This window comes from Branchiostoma belcheri, unplaced genomic scaffold, assembly GCF_001625305.1.
Source record: "Branchiostoma belcheri isolate BF01 breed outbred unplaced genomic scaffold, Haploidv18h27 scaffold52, whole genome shotgun sequence".
Lineage (NCBI taxonomy): Eukaryota > Metazoa > Chordata > Leptocardii > Amphioxiformes > Branchiostomatidae > Branchiostoma > Branchiostoma belcheri.
Genome location: NW_017804154.1, coordinates 645,393 through 663,454, shown reverse-complemented (window position 1 = coordinate 663,454; position 18,062 = coordinate 645,393). Strand labels below are relative to the sequence as shown.

The following is an 18,062-nucleotide window of genomic DNA, read 5'->3' as shown; positions in this document are numbered from 1 at the left end:
ACAGTCATTCACAGTCTGGGATAGATCAGGCACATACACACTGGTTATAGAGTTATAGAATATAAGAAAGCATGATTTAAGAAAAAGCAAGTTCATAGTTCTAAACATGAGATGAATTGTGGGTAATGTGTCAAAGATCTCAATTTTGATATGTTATACCCACAATGCCTCATGCTGCACATGTGCAGTTGACCTGTGAACCCTTGTTATTGCATGTACCCTAATGCTTGAATGGCAAAAGGTTCCCAGATCACTCAAGTAATGATAATCCTTTAATGTGATGCATCACAGCAGAAGGAACTGAAGAAATATGGAGCTGCAAGCAAAGGGGCAAAAATAATAGGCCAGACACATCCCTGTGTCAGTTAGTTAGAGGACAAGAATGGTATGGTCATGAGTGTACAAGATGGTTCAATCAATGCATTGTGTTGTCGGCATCACTGCAAAAATTCTGTGTCTTAGTATATGGTCATGGCATGAAATACTTAATGCAAGAGACAGAGTCATATTTTACTAGGAAGGAAAGAATATTTTTATCCATATACAAATAGTATGCCAAAGTTATGATATGTGATGTGCTTGATAGGTGCTTGCACTTAAGCTTATATTATACATGAAAAATTGGGTATCAAAATGCATGGACAAGGGTGAAAAAAATGAACTTAAATGTGTGTACAGTCACACTTTTTGATGGGTATAATGTAAAAGAGTTCAAGGAGTACTGGATTTTAGTGGTAGGGAAATGTGTTATACATTGATTTTCATTGCATGTCCACAATTTTATGTGTCTAGTTTTAGAACAAATGTAATGATCATGCTTTGGAAAGATTTTGTAGGGACATTTATGTGTATTTATATCATTGTGTTCAAAGTCGGAAAGTACAGATTTTCATGTGTAGTTTGAAAACAGAACTACATGTAGAAGTAGAAATGTTTATGAATCTATTCACGTGTGTTAGGTTATACCAAAAAGAGCCATTTCTTTTTTTTTACCACATTTTATTTTCATTCAGTATTTGTATAGTACAAGCCAGTGTTTTGTGTGTGACACTTTTATTTTTCCAACACCATCAATTGTGTATTGTTGAACAACATGTATGATTGTCAAAAACAATTTAGATTAATATATCACTATGGTGACTTTGTAAACGTTGAAGTCGGGATAGCTCGTTAAAAAGGACAATGTAAACAATGTACGACCTTTAAACTATAAGTGGTATTGACTTAACTCATAAGCAACATTACCAATCAATCAACCAGTGTTAATAGTTATACTGTTTTAAGTGCCATCTCTTCCAATCTTATCTTCCAGCGATGCCTATATTTGTGAAAGTTATCCAAAGAAGATAGAAGGCACATGTACTTAACAATATGTGACAAAATTTTGTTTCCATAAAACATGCTGCAGCAAATATGGCCCATTACATTTGCTTTCATTCATATATTGTGCCAGTAAGTTACTTTATGTGAACTTCAATCAATATGTTCATGTACAAATCTATATCATTGAAACATACATTGTCATAATTTACAGCCATGCTCTGACATTAAATTTATGGGGAAAATTTATGCCTGTTGACTCACTAATTAGTACCATAGTTTTAAAAAACTGTACAATCAAAGAAAAACAGTACAACAAGGAAAATTATTGAAGTGTAACTTTTAAAATTGTGTAATTCCCAGCCGTCTAATTCATGACCCCCAAGGTTTACCCTTAGGGACTGCTGGAGCAGAATTGTAGACAAAACTGCCTTGTGATAGGTCCGAAGGTCTGCTTCAGCCATTGGCACCCTCCTCTTCTACAGCCCTCCAGCGATACGCGAAGCCAAGACTGAGGTTAGGACGCTTACCCCGCGGTCGCCAGTCTTCTCTCATCACCTGGATGCAGGGAAGTTTGACGGCCTGCTCTTTGCAGTCAAGTCTGTCTTGAATATCATGCAGAGACGACTCCTGGCGTGTTACTTCAGTACTACACGGTGGCACGTAAAACGGAATTTTCTTGGGGTGACAAAGCAGATAGTACAACGCCATGAAAGCGATTCCTCCCAGAAAGCCAAACATGACCCAAAGTAGGACTAGTTCGGCATAGAGAGACCCAACTTTGGTAATTTTCCAGTACCACAAGCCGACAAATGTGACGTTTTCCGCGTAGACTAACAAGTAATAAAGTAGCGCCCTGTATCGGGATCGGCTCTCCTTCATGTTCAACCAACAGAAAATGTACAAAAACGCGATGATAAAGTCAAAGCCAAGTTCCTCAGCCCTTCTATCTCCACCATAGAATTTTGTCTTCTGAAATATCAGCCAGACAAACATTAAGATAAAATGCAACGACAGACCGACAAATATCCACCAAGTGAACAGGTGTGCAAAAACGGCGATGGCAAGAACACGCGAGGAAACGGTCAGAAGGCGCCACAGAAACCAGAGGATGACGCCTGTGTAGTTCATGATCTTCGCGTTTGGAAGCGCATCACGTAATGACCTGTGGTAGGAGATCAGCGACGAGGCCAGGGATGTGATGGAGATACAGCAGGATATCACTGGAAACAAAACACGGTGCTTCACATGTAACACTTTTGTTAAGATTCTACAAGTAATAATGGTAATGTTATCAACGTTATTAGCTCCGTGTGAGGAGATTTTGTTTTCGGCGTGCTTGTGTGTCCGTAGTTATTTGAATACAGTAGGGTCAACGGAACTGAGGGGGAATGGTATAACCGCAGACTGACAGGAACGTCAAACTGGAGATCAAAATGGTCTCCCTGCTGGCTCTAGGAAGTGAATGGTACGGTGAAGGAACCCAGGAACACGAGGATTGTACATGTACGTATGTGCGCGACAGTGGATAGAGTCAGACATATACATATCGTTGAATATTCAAATAAAAACACGGAGATGTGAAATCTTCGATTACTTGTTTATGTTGTTTCAGGATAACACATCTAAACTGGTACCTGTTTGTCTATCAGCCTCTCCCTTGACCTGCATGATGTACAGCTGCAGCACCAGTTGTGGCGCGGACTCCAGGAAGGCTTCAAACATCCTGAGCAGACACACGTCTGTCCACTCCGCTACCCAGGCCAGGTAATACCAGGACCGCAGGGCGTGGTCTCGGCTGGTCCTGCTCCTGTGGCCTATCCGTAAGGCTTCCAGACATCTACACGGTGTTTACAAGATCGTAAGAAGAAGAAGAAGAGTGGTTTGTTTACTAATAATTAGACATCCAGACATCTACACGGTTTTTACAAGATCGTAAGGAGAAGAAGAAGAGTGGTTTGTTCACTAATAATTCTAAGGCCCCCGTTTAACTAGGCGGTGATCGCCGAGGGACCATTGAGCGACAAAGGAATTGTGTATATCCTTGGTTTTATAACTGACATATGATGCACCATGCAAAGATATGATTTAAAAAAAAACAGGACATACGAAACGTTAAGAGATTTGTTCTTTGTCTATGACATTCGCTGAAGGACCTGTAAAATGTTCTAGTAGATCTAGCGGTTCTACTTCAGGAACCTTTTCGACGAAACGCATCCAACTGAATATAAAGCCGAATGACCCTGATTGCCCTACCATTTGTAAATATTGGGCAGATTGGTTATCTATTATTTCGACTTTGGACCGCGCGACCGCACTCGGTTGTATAAGCACCATCGATGTATATGGGGTATATATTGTATTAATATGACTTGATCTATATAATTCTTGAGAAATATTAATATTCACATAACTCATAACTCAAAAAGCACAAGTTTGTCGAGCACAATTTTGGAATGTAAGCCTTGTTTCGGAAGGCTGAAGCTAGAAAGCTAGATTTGTTTTTTAAGAGCAACTACGTGTGCATTGCACAAACGTGTGCTCAACAAACATGTAACGTGTTGCGACTTGCTGGCAACAATATGAAGTATGAATTTTGGTGAAATAAATGGCCAAAACGGATGACTGGATATGAACGCAGTTGATTTTCACACCACTTACCTCACAACTGTTCCTAGCTGAAGAAAATGCAGCGTACATCGCGCTATCCAACTTAGCCATGTCTGGTGGCTTTTTCTCGCTGTTGGTTTCTTGTCCTGACACAACCACCGCAGGCTGAAGAGTTGGAGAACTAAGGACGGCAGGAGTATGAAGGACAGGGTCAGGGCAAACCACCAGTACTCTGCTTCGGTGAAATACGTCAAGGCAAGACCAAGGTCGGTGCCGATGTCAGCAATGAAAGTTGCCACGGCAAAAAGGACGAACAACACGTCCCAATCGCTGAATTCTTGGGTGTACAGCTGGCTCTTGAACTCCTTATAACGACGCTTGAGGTTAAAGCAGCTTGTCTCTTGGCCATGAGTCGATGCCAGGCTATTGCCTTGTAACGGTAACGTAACCCCCTCTGAAGCCATTATCGGTTTAGCAAAGCCCGTATGTACTGGAGGTCTTTATGTCGATAAGCGTATGTGCTGGAATGCTCATTGTGTGCAGATTGTACCAATGGATCCTATGGGCAGGGGTGAGCAATGTCACATGTCAGTGGGAGTTCATTTTGTGTTCTCACCCTGCCAAAAGTCTTAAGCCCTGATAGCTATTGATTGGATATTGGAACACTTTCATTTATTCATTTTATTGCAATTGACTGGACATGGCATGCCGCTATGCTGTTTTAATTACCAAATACTTACTGGCTATTACTTTTCTACTGGTTATAACGGGAATTGTCAAATTTGAATACCGTGTCGTGATGAACGTAGAACCTTTTAACGTAAAATCATTTCATATTGAAGCATGTCTATTGAAAGCTGCACACCTAACATGTCTATTGAAAGCTGCCACCTAACGAAACTTGTAAGGGAATTTGCATACGAATTGAGCACTCCCCTCGCTGATATTCTAAACTCGTCCCTTGATCAAGGCACAACACCGGTGGAATGGAAACGAGCCACCGTGGTCCCCATACCGAAATCCAGACCTCCAACGGTCAACGAGCTTCGTCCGATATCTTTGACCTCCATTCTAGGCAAAGTTGCTGAGAGTTTTGTGGCCGAGTGGGCCGTGTCAGATATCTTACCCGAGGTGGACCCCCAACAATTCGGATGCCTTAAAGGCAGATCGACGACCCACTGTCTGTTGGATTTAACTCACGAACTATTCAAGGCCTCCGATCAGCCTGGAACTTTATGCTCACTTGTATCCACAGACTTTAGCAAGGCATACGACCGGGTCAGCCATAACATCGCCATATGCCGTCTGATTGAGTTAGGTCTCCGCCCATCGCTCGTCAGGTGGATATCGGACTTTTTGACGAACAGAACACAGGTCGTGCGATATCACGGGGCGCTTTCGGACAGTACTACGGTAACCTGTGGTCTTCCACAGGGAACCATTCTCGGGCCCCTGATCTTTATTGCCTATATCAACAGCGCATCACGGCAAGCATCATCCAAGAGATGGAAATTCGTGGACGACTTAAACCTGCTGGACATACGTCACCAATCCACACCGACGCCAACCTTACAGGAGGACTTGTCAGAACTTGACAGATGGTCCCACGATCAATGCATGGCCTTGCATCCTGGGAAATGTAAAGTTTTACATGTACAGTTCAGCAAAGTTGTCCGGCCTCTCCCTTCCCTCCAACTCAACAACATTGAACTCAAACAAGTGGAAGTAATGAGAGTCCTTGGTGTCATCCTACAGGCAAATCTCAAATGGGACGCCCACGTCGAACACGTATGTAACAGAGCTAGCCAACGCCTGTACTTGCTGAGAAAACTAAAACACTTTCATGTTCCAAAGGAGGATCTTGTTACCGTTTACACCTGCTATATTCGCCCTATCACCGAGTATGCTGCCCCAGTCTGGCATTCTGGCCTGACAAGTGTTCTGAGTCAGAAAATCGAGAGAATCCAGCGAAGGGCTGTTCGGATTATACTTGGAATTGATTACACTAGCTACGCTGAGGGGTGCTCTCTCCTAGACTTGCCTACACTCCACACGCGCCGATCTTACTTGACTCTGAAGTTTGCTAAGTCACTTCTGACTTCCCAGATGTACCGACACTTCCTCCCACCCGTAAGACAGAGTATCAGCAGTCGCCAGACTCGCTCTTCGAACAAACTGAACTTACAGCGTTGTAAAACAGATCGATACAGGAACAGTGCCATCCCCCACATGACACGTTTGATAAACAATTCATAGTCCTTGATAACATTATTGCTCCACTCTTCGTTACAAATTCTTGCGTCGATTTTAGCCATTTGCCTGTCAATTTTAGAATAATTTTTAATGTCCTACAACGTTATTGTCGATTTTAGCCATTTGCCTGTCAATTTTTAGAGTGATTTTAACGTGTTCTCAAATTTTATCTATGATATCGCTGACTATAATAATATATGTATGTGATAGATAAGTTGACCGTTTACATTTTAGTATGTATTTGAAGTAGTATGATGATATGACTTTGTTTGTAAACAAGCCTGACAATTCGGCCTTCGGGCTGCAACTGGGCTGTACTTTTTCAGTGAATTGAAATAAACCATTCTACTACTACTACTACAGTCGACGACTGATGAGGACTTCAGCATATTGATCTCTCGATCCGATGAATTCCATGGTGACATTGACCTTGCCCCTGTCGATATCCGTGGTCATCCTAACCACCAGAGGAGGCGTACAACTTTCTTCGTTGTCTTGACTGTGTAACAGGTGAGCTTGTACACCAAACGGCCTGTCAGGTCTGTGCTCGTTTGAACAGCCACATTTTGAAGAGAGAAACCGGTCCCGTCGCGCCTCCCTGTGACGGTTTCTTGTGACGGTGGTTCGTTGTCTTCACACGCGTTGTCGTCTGCGTTAACGCTTTCTTGGCTTCCAATTTCCTGTTTCTGGATGTCCCCAGACCTTTGGCGTACGTGCGAGTAGCACTTTTGGGTTGTTACGATATCGTCACGAACTGGCTGTACGATTTGTGACGAAGTGTTGCCGATTGCAGACGACGTGCCTCCGATGGAAGGCGTATGTTGGCCGAACGTTCCCGAGCACATGTCGGACACGGACGAAGAATTTTGCAACACAGGAGATTGTCTGTCCATCTTTAACAACTCAAGGTAGATGAGCTCAGGGGGTGGGAGCGTAAGGTACATAGGACTGACAATGGAAGGATGATGGCCTTTTTGTCTCGACGCAGAATTCTTGCTCTTGCCGTGTATCTCTGCTGCTGTAGAAATTGTCTCGGCATCAAAATCGTCGGTGTATGTGGTGAAATAGTTGTCCCATTCCAGCTCACTGTCACATTCTGTTTCATAAACACTGTCTGCTAAAAGAAAAGAGAGAAAATAAGCATCATATAAAATATAGTAAAGTTACACGGAGACAATGGCTGGGGAATTCCCTAACCACAGACCACAAAACGTCAGACATAGAAGTTGGCCCAGAGCCTGATGACAGAGAGCCAGTGAAAAAATGCGTATACGTAGAGAAAATCACAACAATGAACATAAAACAAGAAAATCGCAAAAACTCACCAAAGATATTTCATGAAGTCATGAAATGTCAGAGTTCTTGTTTTCATGCTGCTGCACCAGTCTAACACAAGAAATGGCAACTTACTACCGACTAGTGCTGTAATTCTTATTGAAGTGTACATCATGATCTAACGGCACGAGTACAAGCATTTCCCTCATTAGATCTTACCAATGAAACACTCTTGAACATATCCATTCAACATCCTCCTCCTCCTGGTAGCGTCGGCCTTTTCTCCGTCCGTGAAGGCCAGTTTGTACGGAGGGCGAGACGAGACCAGCACGTGGAACGGCTGCTGCGTGGTCGCAGTTTCAACATCTTGACATGGCTCCTGATGATCACCAACCAAGCAACCATCGCGAACATTCTCTGATGTTTGAAAACTTTCCCACGTCAAGTCTGCTAGATCTACTTCGACAATGGCTGAGTAAAAAGAGATAATTCCTTGTAACAAATGTGACAACAACGGTTTATGATGAACAGCTTGAAAACACACCAGGACTTTACAGACACTAATGAAGAGATCGAAAACGTTCGACTATAAAATGACTAAAGGTTTAGCTTGACATTTTCTTTTATCTCTCCCCTGTTTGACCCACAACAGTCCGAAAAACATCCTTAAAAACTTCAAATGATATACCGCCGGACAGTGCCGTACAAATGCCCACAAATGTCACGAAATGTTTGTCCTCCTTGTGAATGGTTCAATCAAAGCCTGTAAACGTGCTGGCAAGATAAACTATGGGAGAACATGAAGCTTGAGTCGATACTCCAGGCAGTGCTTACCCTTCCTCCCCTTCCCAAATATGATATCAATGCATCAACGTTTGCCCACGTACATGTCTGCAAAGACGCCCGTAATACCGACGGGCGCCGGCGATGATGACGTACTAGTAACTTACATGACTGTTTGGAAGTAGCCACTGCTGGAGACTTTTCGGTCATGATGCTTCGGACCCAACTGGTTACACCTGTAGATACAGATATTTATGTCCTACCTGGGCCGCGATTACGTTCGATACGGGTGTTCCGGCCCGTGTGATAACTAGCGGTACAGCCCGGGGGTTCTTACCGCGTACGGCCCGGGCCTTCCAAATGTTCCGTGGAACGATTCGAACGCATTTCGGCCTAACCGCGTGCACCGATTTCGAAATTCGAATATGTTGTCGCATTTTTTGGGTTTAGGGACACCAAATTTTCGCTCATTTCGCATTGAAAGGCGCGTTTTTTGGGGGTGGGTATGACATAAATAAAATACAACACGGTGTATTCCGCATCACCCTCGGTCCCAGCCCTCCCGCGGACCGGATCTCCCTCCGGCCTTCGGCCGTCGGGCGATCCGACGCGCGGTCGGGCTGGTACCTCGGGCGATACGGAATACACCGTGTTGTATTCTATATGTATCCCATGTACCCCAGCGATTAACAACTTCACCGTCCCCAGGCAACTTGAACGCTAACGTTTATCTATGAAATGAAACATTCAATATTGCTGTTCTAAATAGAATTTTTGACCGTTGAAAAGTTCCAAGAGAACTAGCTGATCTATTCAGAAAATAACATCAAAATAACGTCATTTCTTGAATTTGCCGCTATTATTAAACATTTTAAAAGAAAACAAATTTCGCCGTGGTTCAAGCAAAAAAAATTACATGATGTCACCAAATGTGTCAAGGTTTGCATAGGAAGGGTTAATACAGTACGCAAAAGGGAGGGAAGCGACAGTCACTGAAATACTAACGTGTTAGCTACCACCGATACGCCAAAGAGAGTAACATTACAAGGGGACCATATTGTTTGGGTTGCCCTTCTAGGTTGCCCTCGTGCCCTATAATCTCTTGCTTTACTTTATGTAGTGAACGCCGCTTGTGGATTGATGCAGTCCAGCAGTGCTCTAGTGTTTTCAATGTTTGTTCCCATTTTGGGCTAACACAGAAAAGTCGATCCTGATATGGGTCAGTGACGACGCTGCCCCTCCCCCCGTATAGCAGGCCGAAATGGTATGTTCCAGCACACCTGTGAGAACATGGCGTCAGGACGGGCAAATGCGAACACCAGGTCCCCATCCCCCCGTCAACAAACGTCCGCCACCCGGGGTTCTGGCGGTTTAAAAGCTCGGTACGACCGCTTCCTCGCCTGGCTGTACGAGGAAGAGTTCACCTACATTGACGCCTTGTTCGTCGTCGTGGGAATAGTCACTTTCCTGGCCGACATTGTCTCTGATGTGGTTCTGGCGGTGACCAACTACTTTCTACAAGGCTACTACGGTTGGTTCGCAATGACAATAACATTCGTTCTGCTGCCGTCCATCGTCCTTCAGCTGTGCAGCATACGGTGGTACCTGCAGGACAGAAGCAAGGCCCCCGAGTCGGAGAGGACAGGAGTTTTCTCCTGTTTGTGGAGGGGACTGCTGCATTTTCTACAGCTGGGTACAATGTGGAGGTAAGGCGTCTATGTCGGGTAACAGAAAATAACGAATATCAACTCTCAAGCCAAGCGGCGGTTTCGGTTTCTATAACCAAATAGATATGAAGTTGTCTTTGCTTGCTTTGAGGAATTTTGTTATCCCCGTTGTTTTTCCGAAACCCAAAGTCTTACTTTACAACTCAATATAGTTGAAGACAAGTCTGCGCCTGCTGTTAACTAGCCCTATTGTCCCCCTGTGATACCTGATACGACCAACTACGGCATTGTAAACATCTGGCCATATTTTAGGACCAACCGTCCCCGATCGAGGTCACAGTCAGGTAGTAAGTGTAAATTTGCCAAGTGTCCCCTGGACCCATTAACAACTGTAGGTCTTTTGCAACAGGTTGTTGAATGAAGAAACGGGTCTCACGGTGCTTAAGATTTTACTGTTGACCGCCTGTCACTTGTGGTCGGAAGCTCACTGGGAATAATTAAAGACAAAGAAACCATGTTTTATTGACGCGGGTAAGCTTTCAAGCAACGAAGTTTATAAATTTATATTAATGTTTGCCTTGTGCTTTCAAAGGCAGTTATGGTGTCACTGACGCAAGCCGAAAGTGCTCTTGCATTACTCTATTAAAGTGCGTGTGCCCAGCAAACAGACCACGAAAGGCACAATATATCCCTAGCTTGGTGAAGGGACTATTTTGCAAAACAACTTTAACGACATCCGAGTATTGCATGCATGCTCGTAACAGCTTTATTTTCTGTCGATACGATGTGCTTCAGGCGTGTTTTGTGTCTTACGCGTGTTTCTAACAATAACGATAACAACAACAATACCAGAAGATGAGTCATTATTTACGTTCCCTCGAGACACAAAACATGCAGATCACGTGTCAGGGAAGCCCCATTAATCACAATTCGCTATTCGGGAAGATAAGCGTTCGCATGGATTGTTATGTCGGGACTGCAACGTATTACACATTTTGATTATCGGATAGGGTTGAAAAGGACAGTGGGATTATTTGCGTAAATTATTTTGCCGAGATGACATTTTCGTGAAGTTTCTTTGCCTGTCTGCGGAACGGCGGTATTTGTCTTCTTACAGAGAAGGTTGAATTGGATCCTTCTCAATGGTTGCGCCTCTGATACGGGCCTGTTGGAAATTCTACTGCACCAAAATCGCGTGGCGCCTACCTACGACAGATATGGCCGTGCCGTAGTCATGAGAGTCAGAAATGTAATACTAGTACCAGTAACACAATTGTGTTGAAAAGTGATAATAAATGTCAATCATATGACTATTTTTATCCAGAACATCGCAAATATTAGCGCAAAAATGTCACATAATGCTACCTGCGCTTCGATCAATGTTTACAGCTAATACTGTTATAAATTGAGGACGAACCAGTTCTTCGTTTGTTCGTCCGCGTGTTACGTGTGCGACAGGTCTGTCCTTTTATACACACGGGAAAGCAGCAATAGTAAGAACAGCTAGACCTCGAATAGACCTTATTTCTTGAACCATAATACATACTCCGTCAAATTGTTTCAGGTGTTTCCAGGCGCTAATGTACGGGTTCCGGAGCAGGAGAGACCACCAGAGATGGTACAACCTGTGGCTGGCGGAGTGGACAGACGTGTGTCTGCTCAGGATGTTTGAAGCCTTCCTGGAGTCCGCTCCACAACTGGTGCTGCAGCTGTACATCATGCAGGTCAGGGGTCAGAGTGACTTCCTCACAGGTATGATATATGATTGATACAACGACGTGTTCTTCATTTTTCATGAAAACTTTACGCCATACACAAACACCACGGAGATTTCAGACTTCCCGCACATACAGTCCATGACCCTAGACTTCTTCCGGTCAAATTCTGAGACCTTTACTCTCCTGTCATTACGCCTATCGATCTCTCCCAACCCATGTGCTGTCAACCTACTCTGTCCGGACAAACAGATAAACAAATACATTGCTCTGCCACCCAAAACAACACTTCCTTACCCGGAAGTAACAAATCAGGCTGAATCTAATATTAGATTATTCTGCAGTGAAATCATGGAAATATCTAAGAATGTACACACATTTGAATAGCCAGTGAACATTGAAGTATCATTAAGTTACAAATCTGACTCTCCTTCTTTTCTTACAGTGTTAGCCGTTGGCACGTCGCTTGCGTCCCTGTCGGTGGCTCTGGTGTCCCACCACAAGTCTCTACGTGAAGCCCTGCCCAACGCAGAGAGGATCACCTACACGGGGGTTGTACTCTGGACGCTCTGGCGCCTCTGCACCGTCTCCGCCAGGGTGGTCGCCATCTCTCTCTTCGCCTCCCAGTTCCACTGGTACACCTTCGCCATCCTGGGTGGGCATTTCCTCATCATGTTCGTCTGGCGGTCCTGTCAGGACATCAAGTTTTACGACAGCCGCGTGGAACAGACAGGCTTCAACATCGTCATCGCGTTCGTCAACATATTCTCTTGGCTCAGCATGGTGCAACAGTCCCGCTCCCGGTACCGGGCCACGGCATTTTACGCACTTGTGTACACGGAAAACGCCGTCATGGCCGGTCTTTGGTACTGGAGGATACAACAGGCGGGACAGCGACCTGCATACCTGAAACCAGCATTGCTATTGGTGTACGTCGGGTTCTTTGTGGGAATTATTTTCATGTCGCTTCATTACCTGTTCTGTCATCCAAAACAAATACCGATTTGCATCCGTCCATTTGATGACGTGGACGGACCAGAAAAGGCGGGAAGCGGCAGTGTTGATGAGGTAGATGGGTCGGAAGTTGTGGCAAGCCAGGCGAAGATACCGACCATGAACTTCGGCTTCACGTGTCGCTGGAAAGTGACAGAAGATGACATGAAGAACTTTGAGCGTAGGTTGAGTAGGAGTAGCACGGGTCGGTGTAGCGCCGATGGCAAGAGAAAGAGCGCTGGCAACGGCGATAAGTCTCCCGATGAAACAAGTGTATGTGCCGTGTCTGTGGATTATGGCAATCACAAAGAAAACTTCTGCCGAGAGTGCGAATCATCGGTGTAACTGATAGAATTCTGATCAAGGTGAGGGTAGCCTTGCTTCGCTGTCGGATACAGCTCTAAAGATGTTCTCTATACTCGTTATGTACCAAAGAACTGAACTGATTTGTATTTCTCCCGCCTGAATTTGTATCAATATACCGTGATCATCTAGGAAATATTTTACTCAAGTAGCGGAGAAAGAGGTATTACACAATATCAGTATCACTAGAGCATGGTTTGGGTCGAAGTTGCAGTAATTGGCAGTAATTCGTGAGTGTGGCGAACTAATGAAAACGTGCGCCCTTCCTTTATATATAGTAGTGTACTACCTAGACATTCCATTCCTTTTGGGCCAGTGCAAACGATGCCGTGGAAAAACTTAGTCAAAATCAATAATATTTGCACGGTATGTTATGTTGCGCCTCCAGACTAAAAGCAAGCAAAGTGCACTCAGATTCTCATGTATTCTGTGATTTCACACTACATGGAATGTCGATGTCTTGAGTATAAGTCTTCATAATTCATGCAGATGCAGAACATATACGTACATTGAATAGTTACACCTGTAGATAAAAGATAACATAGACTATGGATATAGAAAATGACTCGTTTCCAACATATACCCTGTTCTTCTGTTATATGTGTTAAACGTCTACTTGTTTAACATTCATTTTCTCTAAATAAAACTGTTTGGAAACTTGAGCTAGCAAAGTAGGTGTCTCTCAATATAGTCTTCTCATGATCAAATCTCAAAAATAACTTAATTAAATGATGTACATTAAATAGTCCACTCCCTAGTCACAGTTTATGAACTGGAGTGGTTAGTCACCTGATACGCTGGGAGGGCGGGGCCTATGGCACTGTCTTGTACCTGTTCTGTTTAAATCAAGGACCTCCTTGGTTAAATGAATGCATGGCTGAGGCTATAGGCTAAGAATACTTTTAGCATATTTTGCACAAATTTTAACATGGCATTTACTGACAACAAATGTATACATTAAGTGGTCCCTATAAATCAATATTACACTCTGCAGTCATGATAATACTGAGTGCTCACATAAAATGATATGGAGACAAAAACAAAGCAGGTTGATATTCACTTTGGCTTGCTGCAGATGAAATATTTCTTTATTGCACAACGTAAATCACTTTTTGTAAAGAGACAGAAGTTGGATTTGTTGCACAGTGTATAATTTTTGCACAATTATGACAGTAACAAATTTTATACAGGTAGATGTACGCATAGGTCAAACTACAATGGACCACTGCCCAGAACAATGAAGTGATTCGTTTCTCCATAACCAGTCACTGGAACACACTGGCTGAGTCAAGTGGACGAAACCTCTTTTGTTTTAGCAGCTTCTTTTCTATTTTCTCCACGTTAATCTTACTGCCAATGTAGAAAAACACAGGCAGAATGCACAACCCAACCGCAATGGCCGCCACTGCCACCGTGTCCTGCTCCCGTTTCAAACACATAAAACGGTGGCTCCAGGTGTGCCGTGTGGAGTTCATGGAATCAACTATGTCCACACATAGCTTAGCTGTGTCCTTCAGGGAGATGTACAAGTCATTCAGCTTGTCGTATGGTTTCTTACAAGCAGTGCAGACATCAGAAACACCTCCTGTCTTATTGGTATGCTGCGCAAAGCAAAGAATGGTCTTATTGGCCATCTCCTGGAAGTGCAGTGTATTGTTGGACAGGCTGTAGCTCACAGTGCCGTTCACCTCAGGTCCGATGTCAAAACACTGTTCACAAGTCGAGGCCTCCCACAGTGACTGGATGAACTGGTGGGTCTTCACAACGATCTGAGTCATGTCCGAAGCCAAGAGTACCTCTGCACAACTCTTTTCTCCGGTGGTGGGGTCTTCTTCCTTGGTAATGGCATCGAAAACCTTCCCAAAGTCGGTGTATTCGTACATACAGCCGCTACACAGACCCAGCGGTCTGGCGTGAAGTATTGAGCAGCGGGTGAAATGTGAGGCTGTTTCTCCCAACTTTTTCAAGAGTTTCTCACAGTGGCTGTGAATGATTGGACTTGGGACCACAGTCGTTGACGCCGAATCTATGCTCTTAAAGGTGCGCTGAGTTGTTGATTGGTTGCCTTGGTCGATCTGGAACTCATGGGATGACCAAGTCGTGTCGTCTTCTGGGACAGGTGTCGATAATCGTTCCATCTCGGGAGAAGTAGTGATGACTTCATCACCCGGAAGTAGGTCGAAACCACGGTCGCCATCCTTACCACTGGAATGGATATCACTTGTTCTCTCCTCGGCAACGCCATACTTACAGGCTGATAGAATTAACACAGAGACACACATCAAAAGTGGTCCCCTTTCTCTAAATGTTGTACCCATGATATAGGGAGTTTAGAGACAGGAAATTTGCAGAAATTGCACAAACAGTTCTCTCAAATTCGCACCATCACGAGCTATCCCAACTAGAACATAGTGTAACATCCTCGTCTGCAGATTCGAGATGATTTGTTCGCATTCTTAGTTTAATACATTAATCTGATTTTTGGCTAATAAAGTTAAAATGCTATATATCAAAAACACAATATCAATGTTATAAGGGATTGCTTATATTATTCTAACAAAATGTACTAGTAACCAGTTTAGTTCTACAAAAGAAGCTAGCTATTTATTTAGTATTGTACATTCGACGATATGTTCACCTTTGACCCAGCGGAAGAGCCAGCGGAAGAGGGGAGCCTTTGCCTCTGCAGGATTTGGGATGTTTTGTTGCTAAACAGATCGTGAAAATGTCAGGTATGGCAATGGATATTGTATTTCAAACACATTTATGAATCATGCATCGATAGATGTCATTTTATATCACGATGAGAGGTGCATTACAGCATAGCAGTGTGGCAGCAGTGTGTCGTTTTGTGCCGTCGGTCACAGCAAGCTTTGAATATCTTACGTTCCGGATATGGGGAGGGCGGTTACTGATGAAGGAATTTGTTTTGGGAAATACTGGATCAAGCTTCCCAAGCTAATTCTTCCAAACAATTGACTTGTGTGGAACATTAACGGCCACGACTAAACGTTAGCAAGAAGTAGCACTTGCCTTGAAATAGATTGGGAGGGGGGCTGAGATATGACCGATTGAATGAAAATTATGAGTTATTAGACCGCAGGAGATACTTTTGAAGTAGAGTAGTACAGTGTAGAGTAGAGTCTACGATTGGGTAGAACGTCCGTCCAGTACAAACTTCCTTTATAAAACCAACACAGACATAATATTTCTTCTTCAAAGAATGTTGAAGAAGAAATTTCTTTGAATGTAGAGTGCTGTTGGTTTGAAAGTATGCTATGAAAAAAAGGGCAGACATTCAACTTGTCATAAGTTAGTATGATGGAGTTGACAACCAGCACGTATCTTGCGATCTGCCAAGCAGAAGCTTTTCATTGATCCTTTTTGTTGTCTTTGCTTCCCCCTTGCTTGTTATTGTGTTAACTGATCGCTGCAGACACAGGGAAGATATCCACCCCTGAGGATGATACTCCTTCGCTTGACATGTCACCCGCGATGTCCGATGGTGGCCGGTGGATTGACCTCAGTAATTTTCTCATTATCTGCACCCCTCTTTGCACAAACATTGGGAAGCACGGGGAGGATGTGTGTTCTACTCTAAAGTGTCATTTGTATACTATTTATATTCTCGCTTTATTTTCATGAGGATTTTGAGCCAATGATTGCTGTGCTATACACATAATCCCAGCAGAGCATTGCATAATGCAGACATTCTAAGAACCTTGCTTTTCTAATGGACACACAGGGGCTATAGTCTAGCCCACATGGTTTGCAGTGAAAAAACAATCTAAGACTTATTACATGCACAATTTGTCAACCACTTGTTACTACATTTTTACCTCTCTCATCTGGTTATCACTTGCTTCTTGATTTCTGAAGGAAGTCTCAGTTTGATACATAAGATCACTTTAGCTATATATGCATGTGTATACAATTCTAATTACAATGTTACTGCTGTGTTTCCTATAATTTAAAGAAAGGATGAATATGTAAATTTATTGTAGTTTTTTTTGTATTCTGACATGTATGTCAACAACATGGTATTGCTCTACGTGTACATGTACATTGTATTTCCCATTTTGATGTTATGCATGTTTTATGTGCAATTCTACCTCTGTTTCTGAAATGGAAGATATAATATTGAGTGCTAATAATTTAAGAAAAGTCTGCATGTACTACATGTCTATTTTAAATTCTTGTGTGGACTGTAAGGTAAACAATTAATTTAAAGGCCAGTGGACTAATTTTAATTTGCATTCTACTAAAATGAAATTGTTTTGCTACTTTTATTTACGTGCATGATTTTAGCTACTACCAGGGGTATCAGATTTCAATGCTTTCTCCACCAATCACCAACTTTTTTTCCTCACATTTCCTGTCTTATTTATAACTATCACTCACAGGTTTTGCTTTCCTGTCAGTTTTTTTGAATTCACATTCATTCTCCCTTTCAAATTCGTTTCTGTACAACTATTCTCTTCTGTCATCCCTTTCTTTTGAACAGTGTGGTTTAAAGTCACCAACTGTTTGAAGAACAGGTGTTGAGGATCCGTAACAGGTACATGCATGTAACACATTGCTGCAGGTATGTGTGGCTGTTGTGGGGCCCTGCGGCCTCGCTACAAGAAACTGGTAGATGCCATCTTTCCTGAAGATCCACAGGTGAGGGCTCTTCAGGGCTGTGTTTATCTTTTATATTTCCCCAGTGATTACATCATGAATGGTTGAATTTTATAGTTGCAAGACAAAATCTGTCACATAAGGCTGATACTTGTATATGTACATACATGTAATTGTTTCTCTTGTGTGATCTGGAAAATAAAATGACTTATGAAGAAAATCTGTATTTCAATTTATTGGTTCTCAGACATTTTCACATGAAATTTTAGCCAAAGGACAATATACATGTACAAACAGAAGGCTATGATATTGAACTTGCATCATGAGTGACTTTGTTTATAATCCCTGAAACTGTGTGCACCAAATACAGCTGATATTTGATTTGAATTTAGTATAATTTTTAAAATCTGAGAACCAAGAAATTGTATTGTGGCCAGACATCTGTGAGCTTAAGTAGTATGAC

At 43.0% G+C, this 18,062-nt stretch overlaps 5 protein-coding genes across 7 annotated transcripts in view; 2 read left to right on the top strand and 3 right to left on the bottom strand.

Moving 5' to 3' along the window:
• Nucleotides 1–978: 978 nt before the first annotated feature.
• On the bottom strand, nt 979–4,788 carry LOC109480812 (XK-related protein 6-like). The gene is made up of 3 exons (XM_019783130.1): nt 3,982–4,788; nt 2,958–3,160; nt 979–2,543 (listed from the first exon to the last, which is right to left on the bottom strand). Exons 1-3 carry the CDS (start codon nt 4,392–4,394, stop codon nt 1,777–1,779), a joined length of 1,383 nt encoding a protein of 460 aa, XP_019638689.1. The 5' UTR covers nt 4,395–4,788; the 3' UTR covers nt 979–1,776.
• A 1,770-nt stretch (nt 4,789–6,558) lies between these two features.
• Nucleotides 6,559–8,451, bottom strand: LOC109480649. The gene is made up of 3 exons (XM_019782880.1): nt 8,409–8,451; nt 7,678–7,929; nt 6,559–7,300 (listed from the first exon to the last, which is right to left on the bottom strand). Exons 1-3 carry the CDS (start codon nt 8,449–8,451, stop codon nt 6,636–6,638), a joined length of 960 nt encoding a protein of 319 aa, XP_019638439.1. The 3' UTR covers nt 6,559–6,635.
• A 1,064-nt stretch (nt 8,452–9,515) lies between these two features.
• On the top strand, nt 9,516–13,210 carry LOC109480829 (XK-related protein 6-like). Its single transcript, XM_019783153.1, has 3 exons — nt 9,516–9,947; nt 11,473–11,660; nt 12,069–13,210. The coding sequence occupies exons 1-3, from the start codon at nt 9,532–9,534 to the stop codon at nt 12,959–12,961; spliced, it is 1,497 nt and encodes a 498-aa protein (XP_019638712.1). The 5' UTR covers nt 9,516–9,531; the 3' UTR covers nt 12,962–13,210.
• A 671-nt stretch (nt 13,211–13,881) lies between these two features.
• LOC109480824 (osteopetrosis-associated transmembrane protein 1-like) lies at nt 13,882–15,398 on the bottom strand. The gene has a single exon (XM_019783150.1). The coding sequence runs from the start codon at nt 15,295–15,297 to the stop codon at nt 14,245–14,247; it is 1,053 nt and encodes a 350-aa protein (XP_019638709.1). The 5' UTR covers nt 15,298–15,398; the 3' UTR covers nt 13,882–14,244.
• Nucleotides 15,399–15,630: 232 nt separating this feature from the next.
• LOC109480786 (protein EFR3 homolog B-like) overlaps nt 15,631–18,062 on the top strand; it is a 76,575-nt gene continuing 74,143 nt past the window's right edge. Inside the window, exons 1-3 of one of the 3 annotated variants that reach the window (XM_019783091.1) lie at nt 15,931–15,990; nt 16,416–16,505; nt 17,565–17,641. In XM_019783091.1, coding sequence (XP_019638650.1) covers nt 16,463–16,505; nt 17,565–17,641 — 120 coding nt within the window. In that variant the 5' untranslated portion in view covers nt 15,931–15,990; nt 16,416–16,462. Of the gene's footprint in view, nt 15,712–15,930; nt 15,991–16,415; nt 16,506–17,564; nt 17,642–18,062 lie in introns of those variants that run through there. The other 2 variants (XM_019783092.1, XM_019783093.1) reach the window with 2 other exon arrangements.

Coding starts and splice junctions, on each gene's coding strand:
- LOC109480812 (XM_019783130.1), bottom strand. CDS start 4,394: ATGGCTTCAGAGGGGGTTACGTTACCGTTACAAGGCAATAGCCTGGCA. Junction 3,161..3,981: donor CAGCTAGGAACAGTTGTGAG/GTAAGTGGTGTG, acceptor AACACCGTGTAG/ATGTCTGGAAGCCTTACGGA. Junction 2,544..2,957: donor AGAGGCTGATAGACAAACAG/GTACCAGTTTAG, acceptor TTTTGTTTCCAG/TGATATCCTGCTGTATCTCC.
- LOC109480649 (XM_019782880.1), bottom strand. CDS start 8,451: ATGACCGAAAAGTCTCCAGCAGTGGCTACTTCCAAACAGTCAT. Junction 7,930..8,408: donor GGCTACTTCCAAACAGTCAT/GTAAGTTACTAG, acceptor CTTTTTACTCAG/CCATTGTCGAAGTAGATCTA. Junction 7,301..7,677: donor TGTTCAAGAGTGTTTCATTG/GTAAGATCTAAT, acceptor CTTTTCTTTTAG/CAGACAGTGTTTATGAAACA.
- LOC109480829 (XM_019783153.1), top strand. CDS start 9,532: ATGGCGTCAGGACGGGCAAATGCGAACACCAGGTCCCCATCCCCCCGT. Junction 9,948..11,472: donor CAGCTGGGTACAATGTGGAG/GTAAGGCGTCTA, acceptor AAATTGTTTCAG/GTGTTTCCAGGCGCTAATGT. Junction 11,661..12,068: donor TCAGAGTGACTTCCTCACAG/GTATGATATATG, acceptor CTTTTCTTACAG/TGTTAGCCGTTGGCACGTCG.
- LOC109480824 (XM_019783150.1), bottom strand. CDS start 15,297: ATGGGTACAACATTTAGAGAAAGGGGACCACTTTTGATGTGTGTCTCT.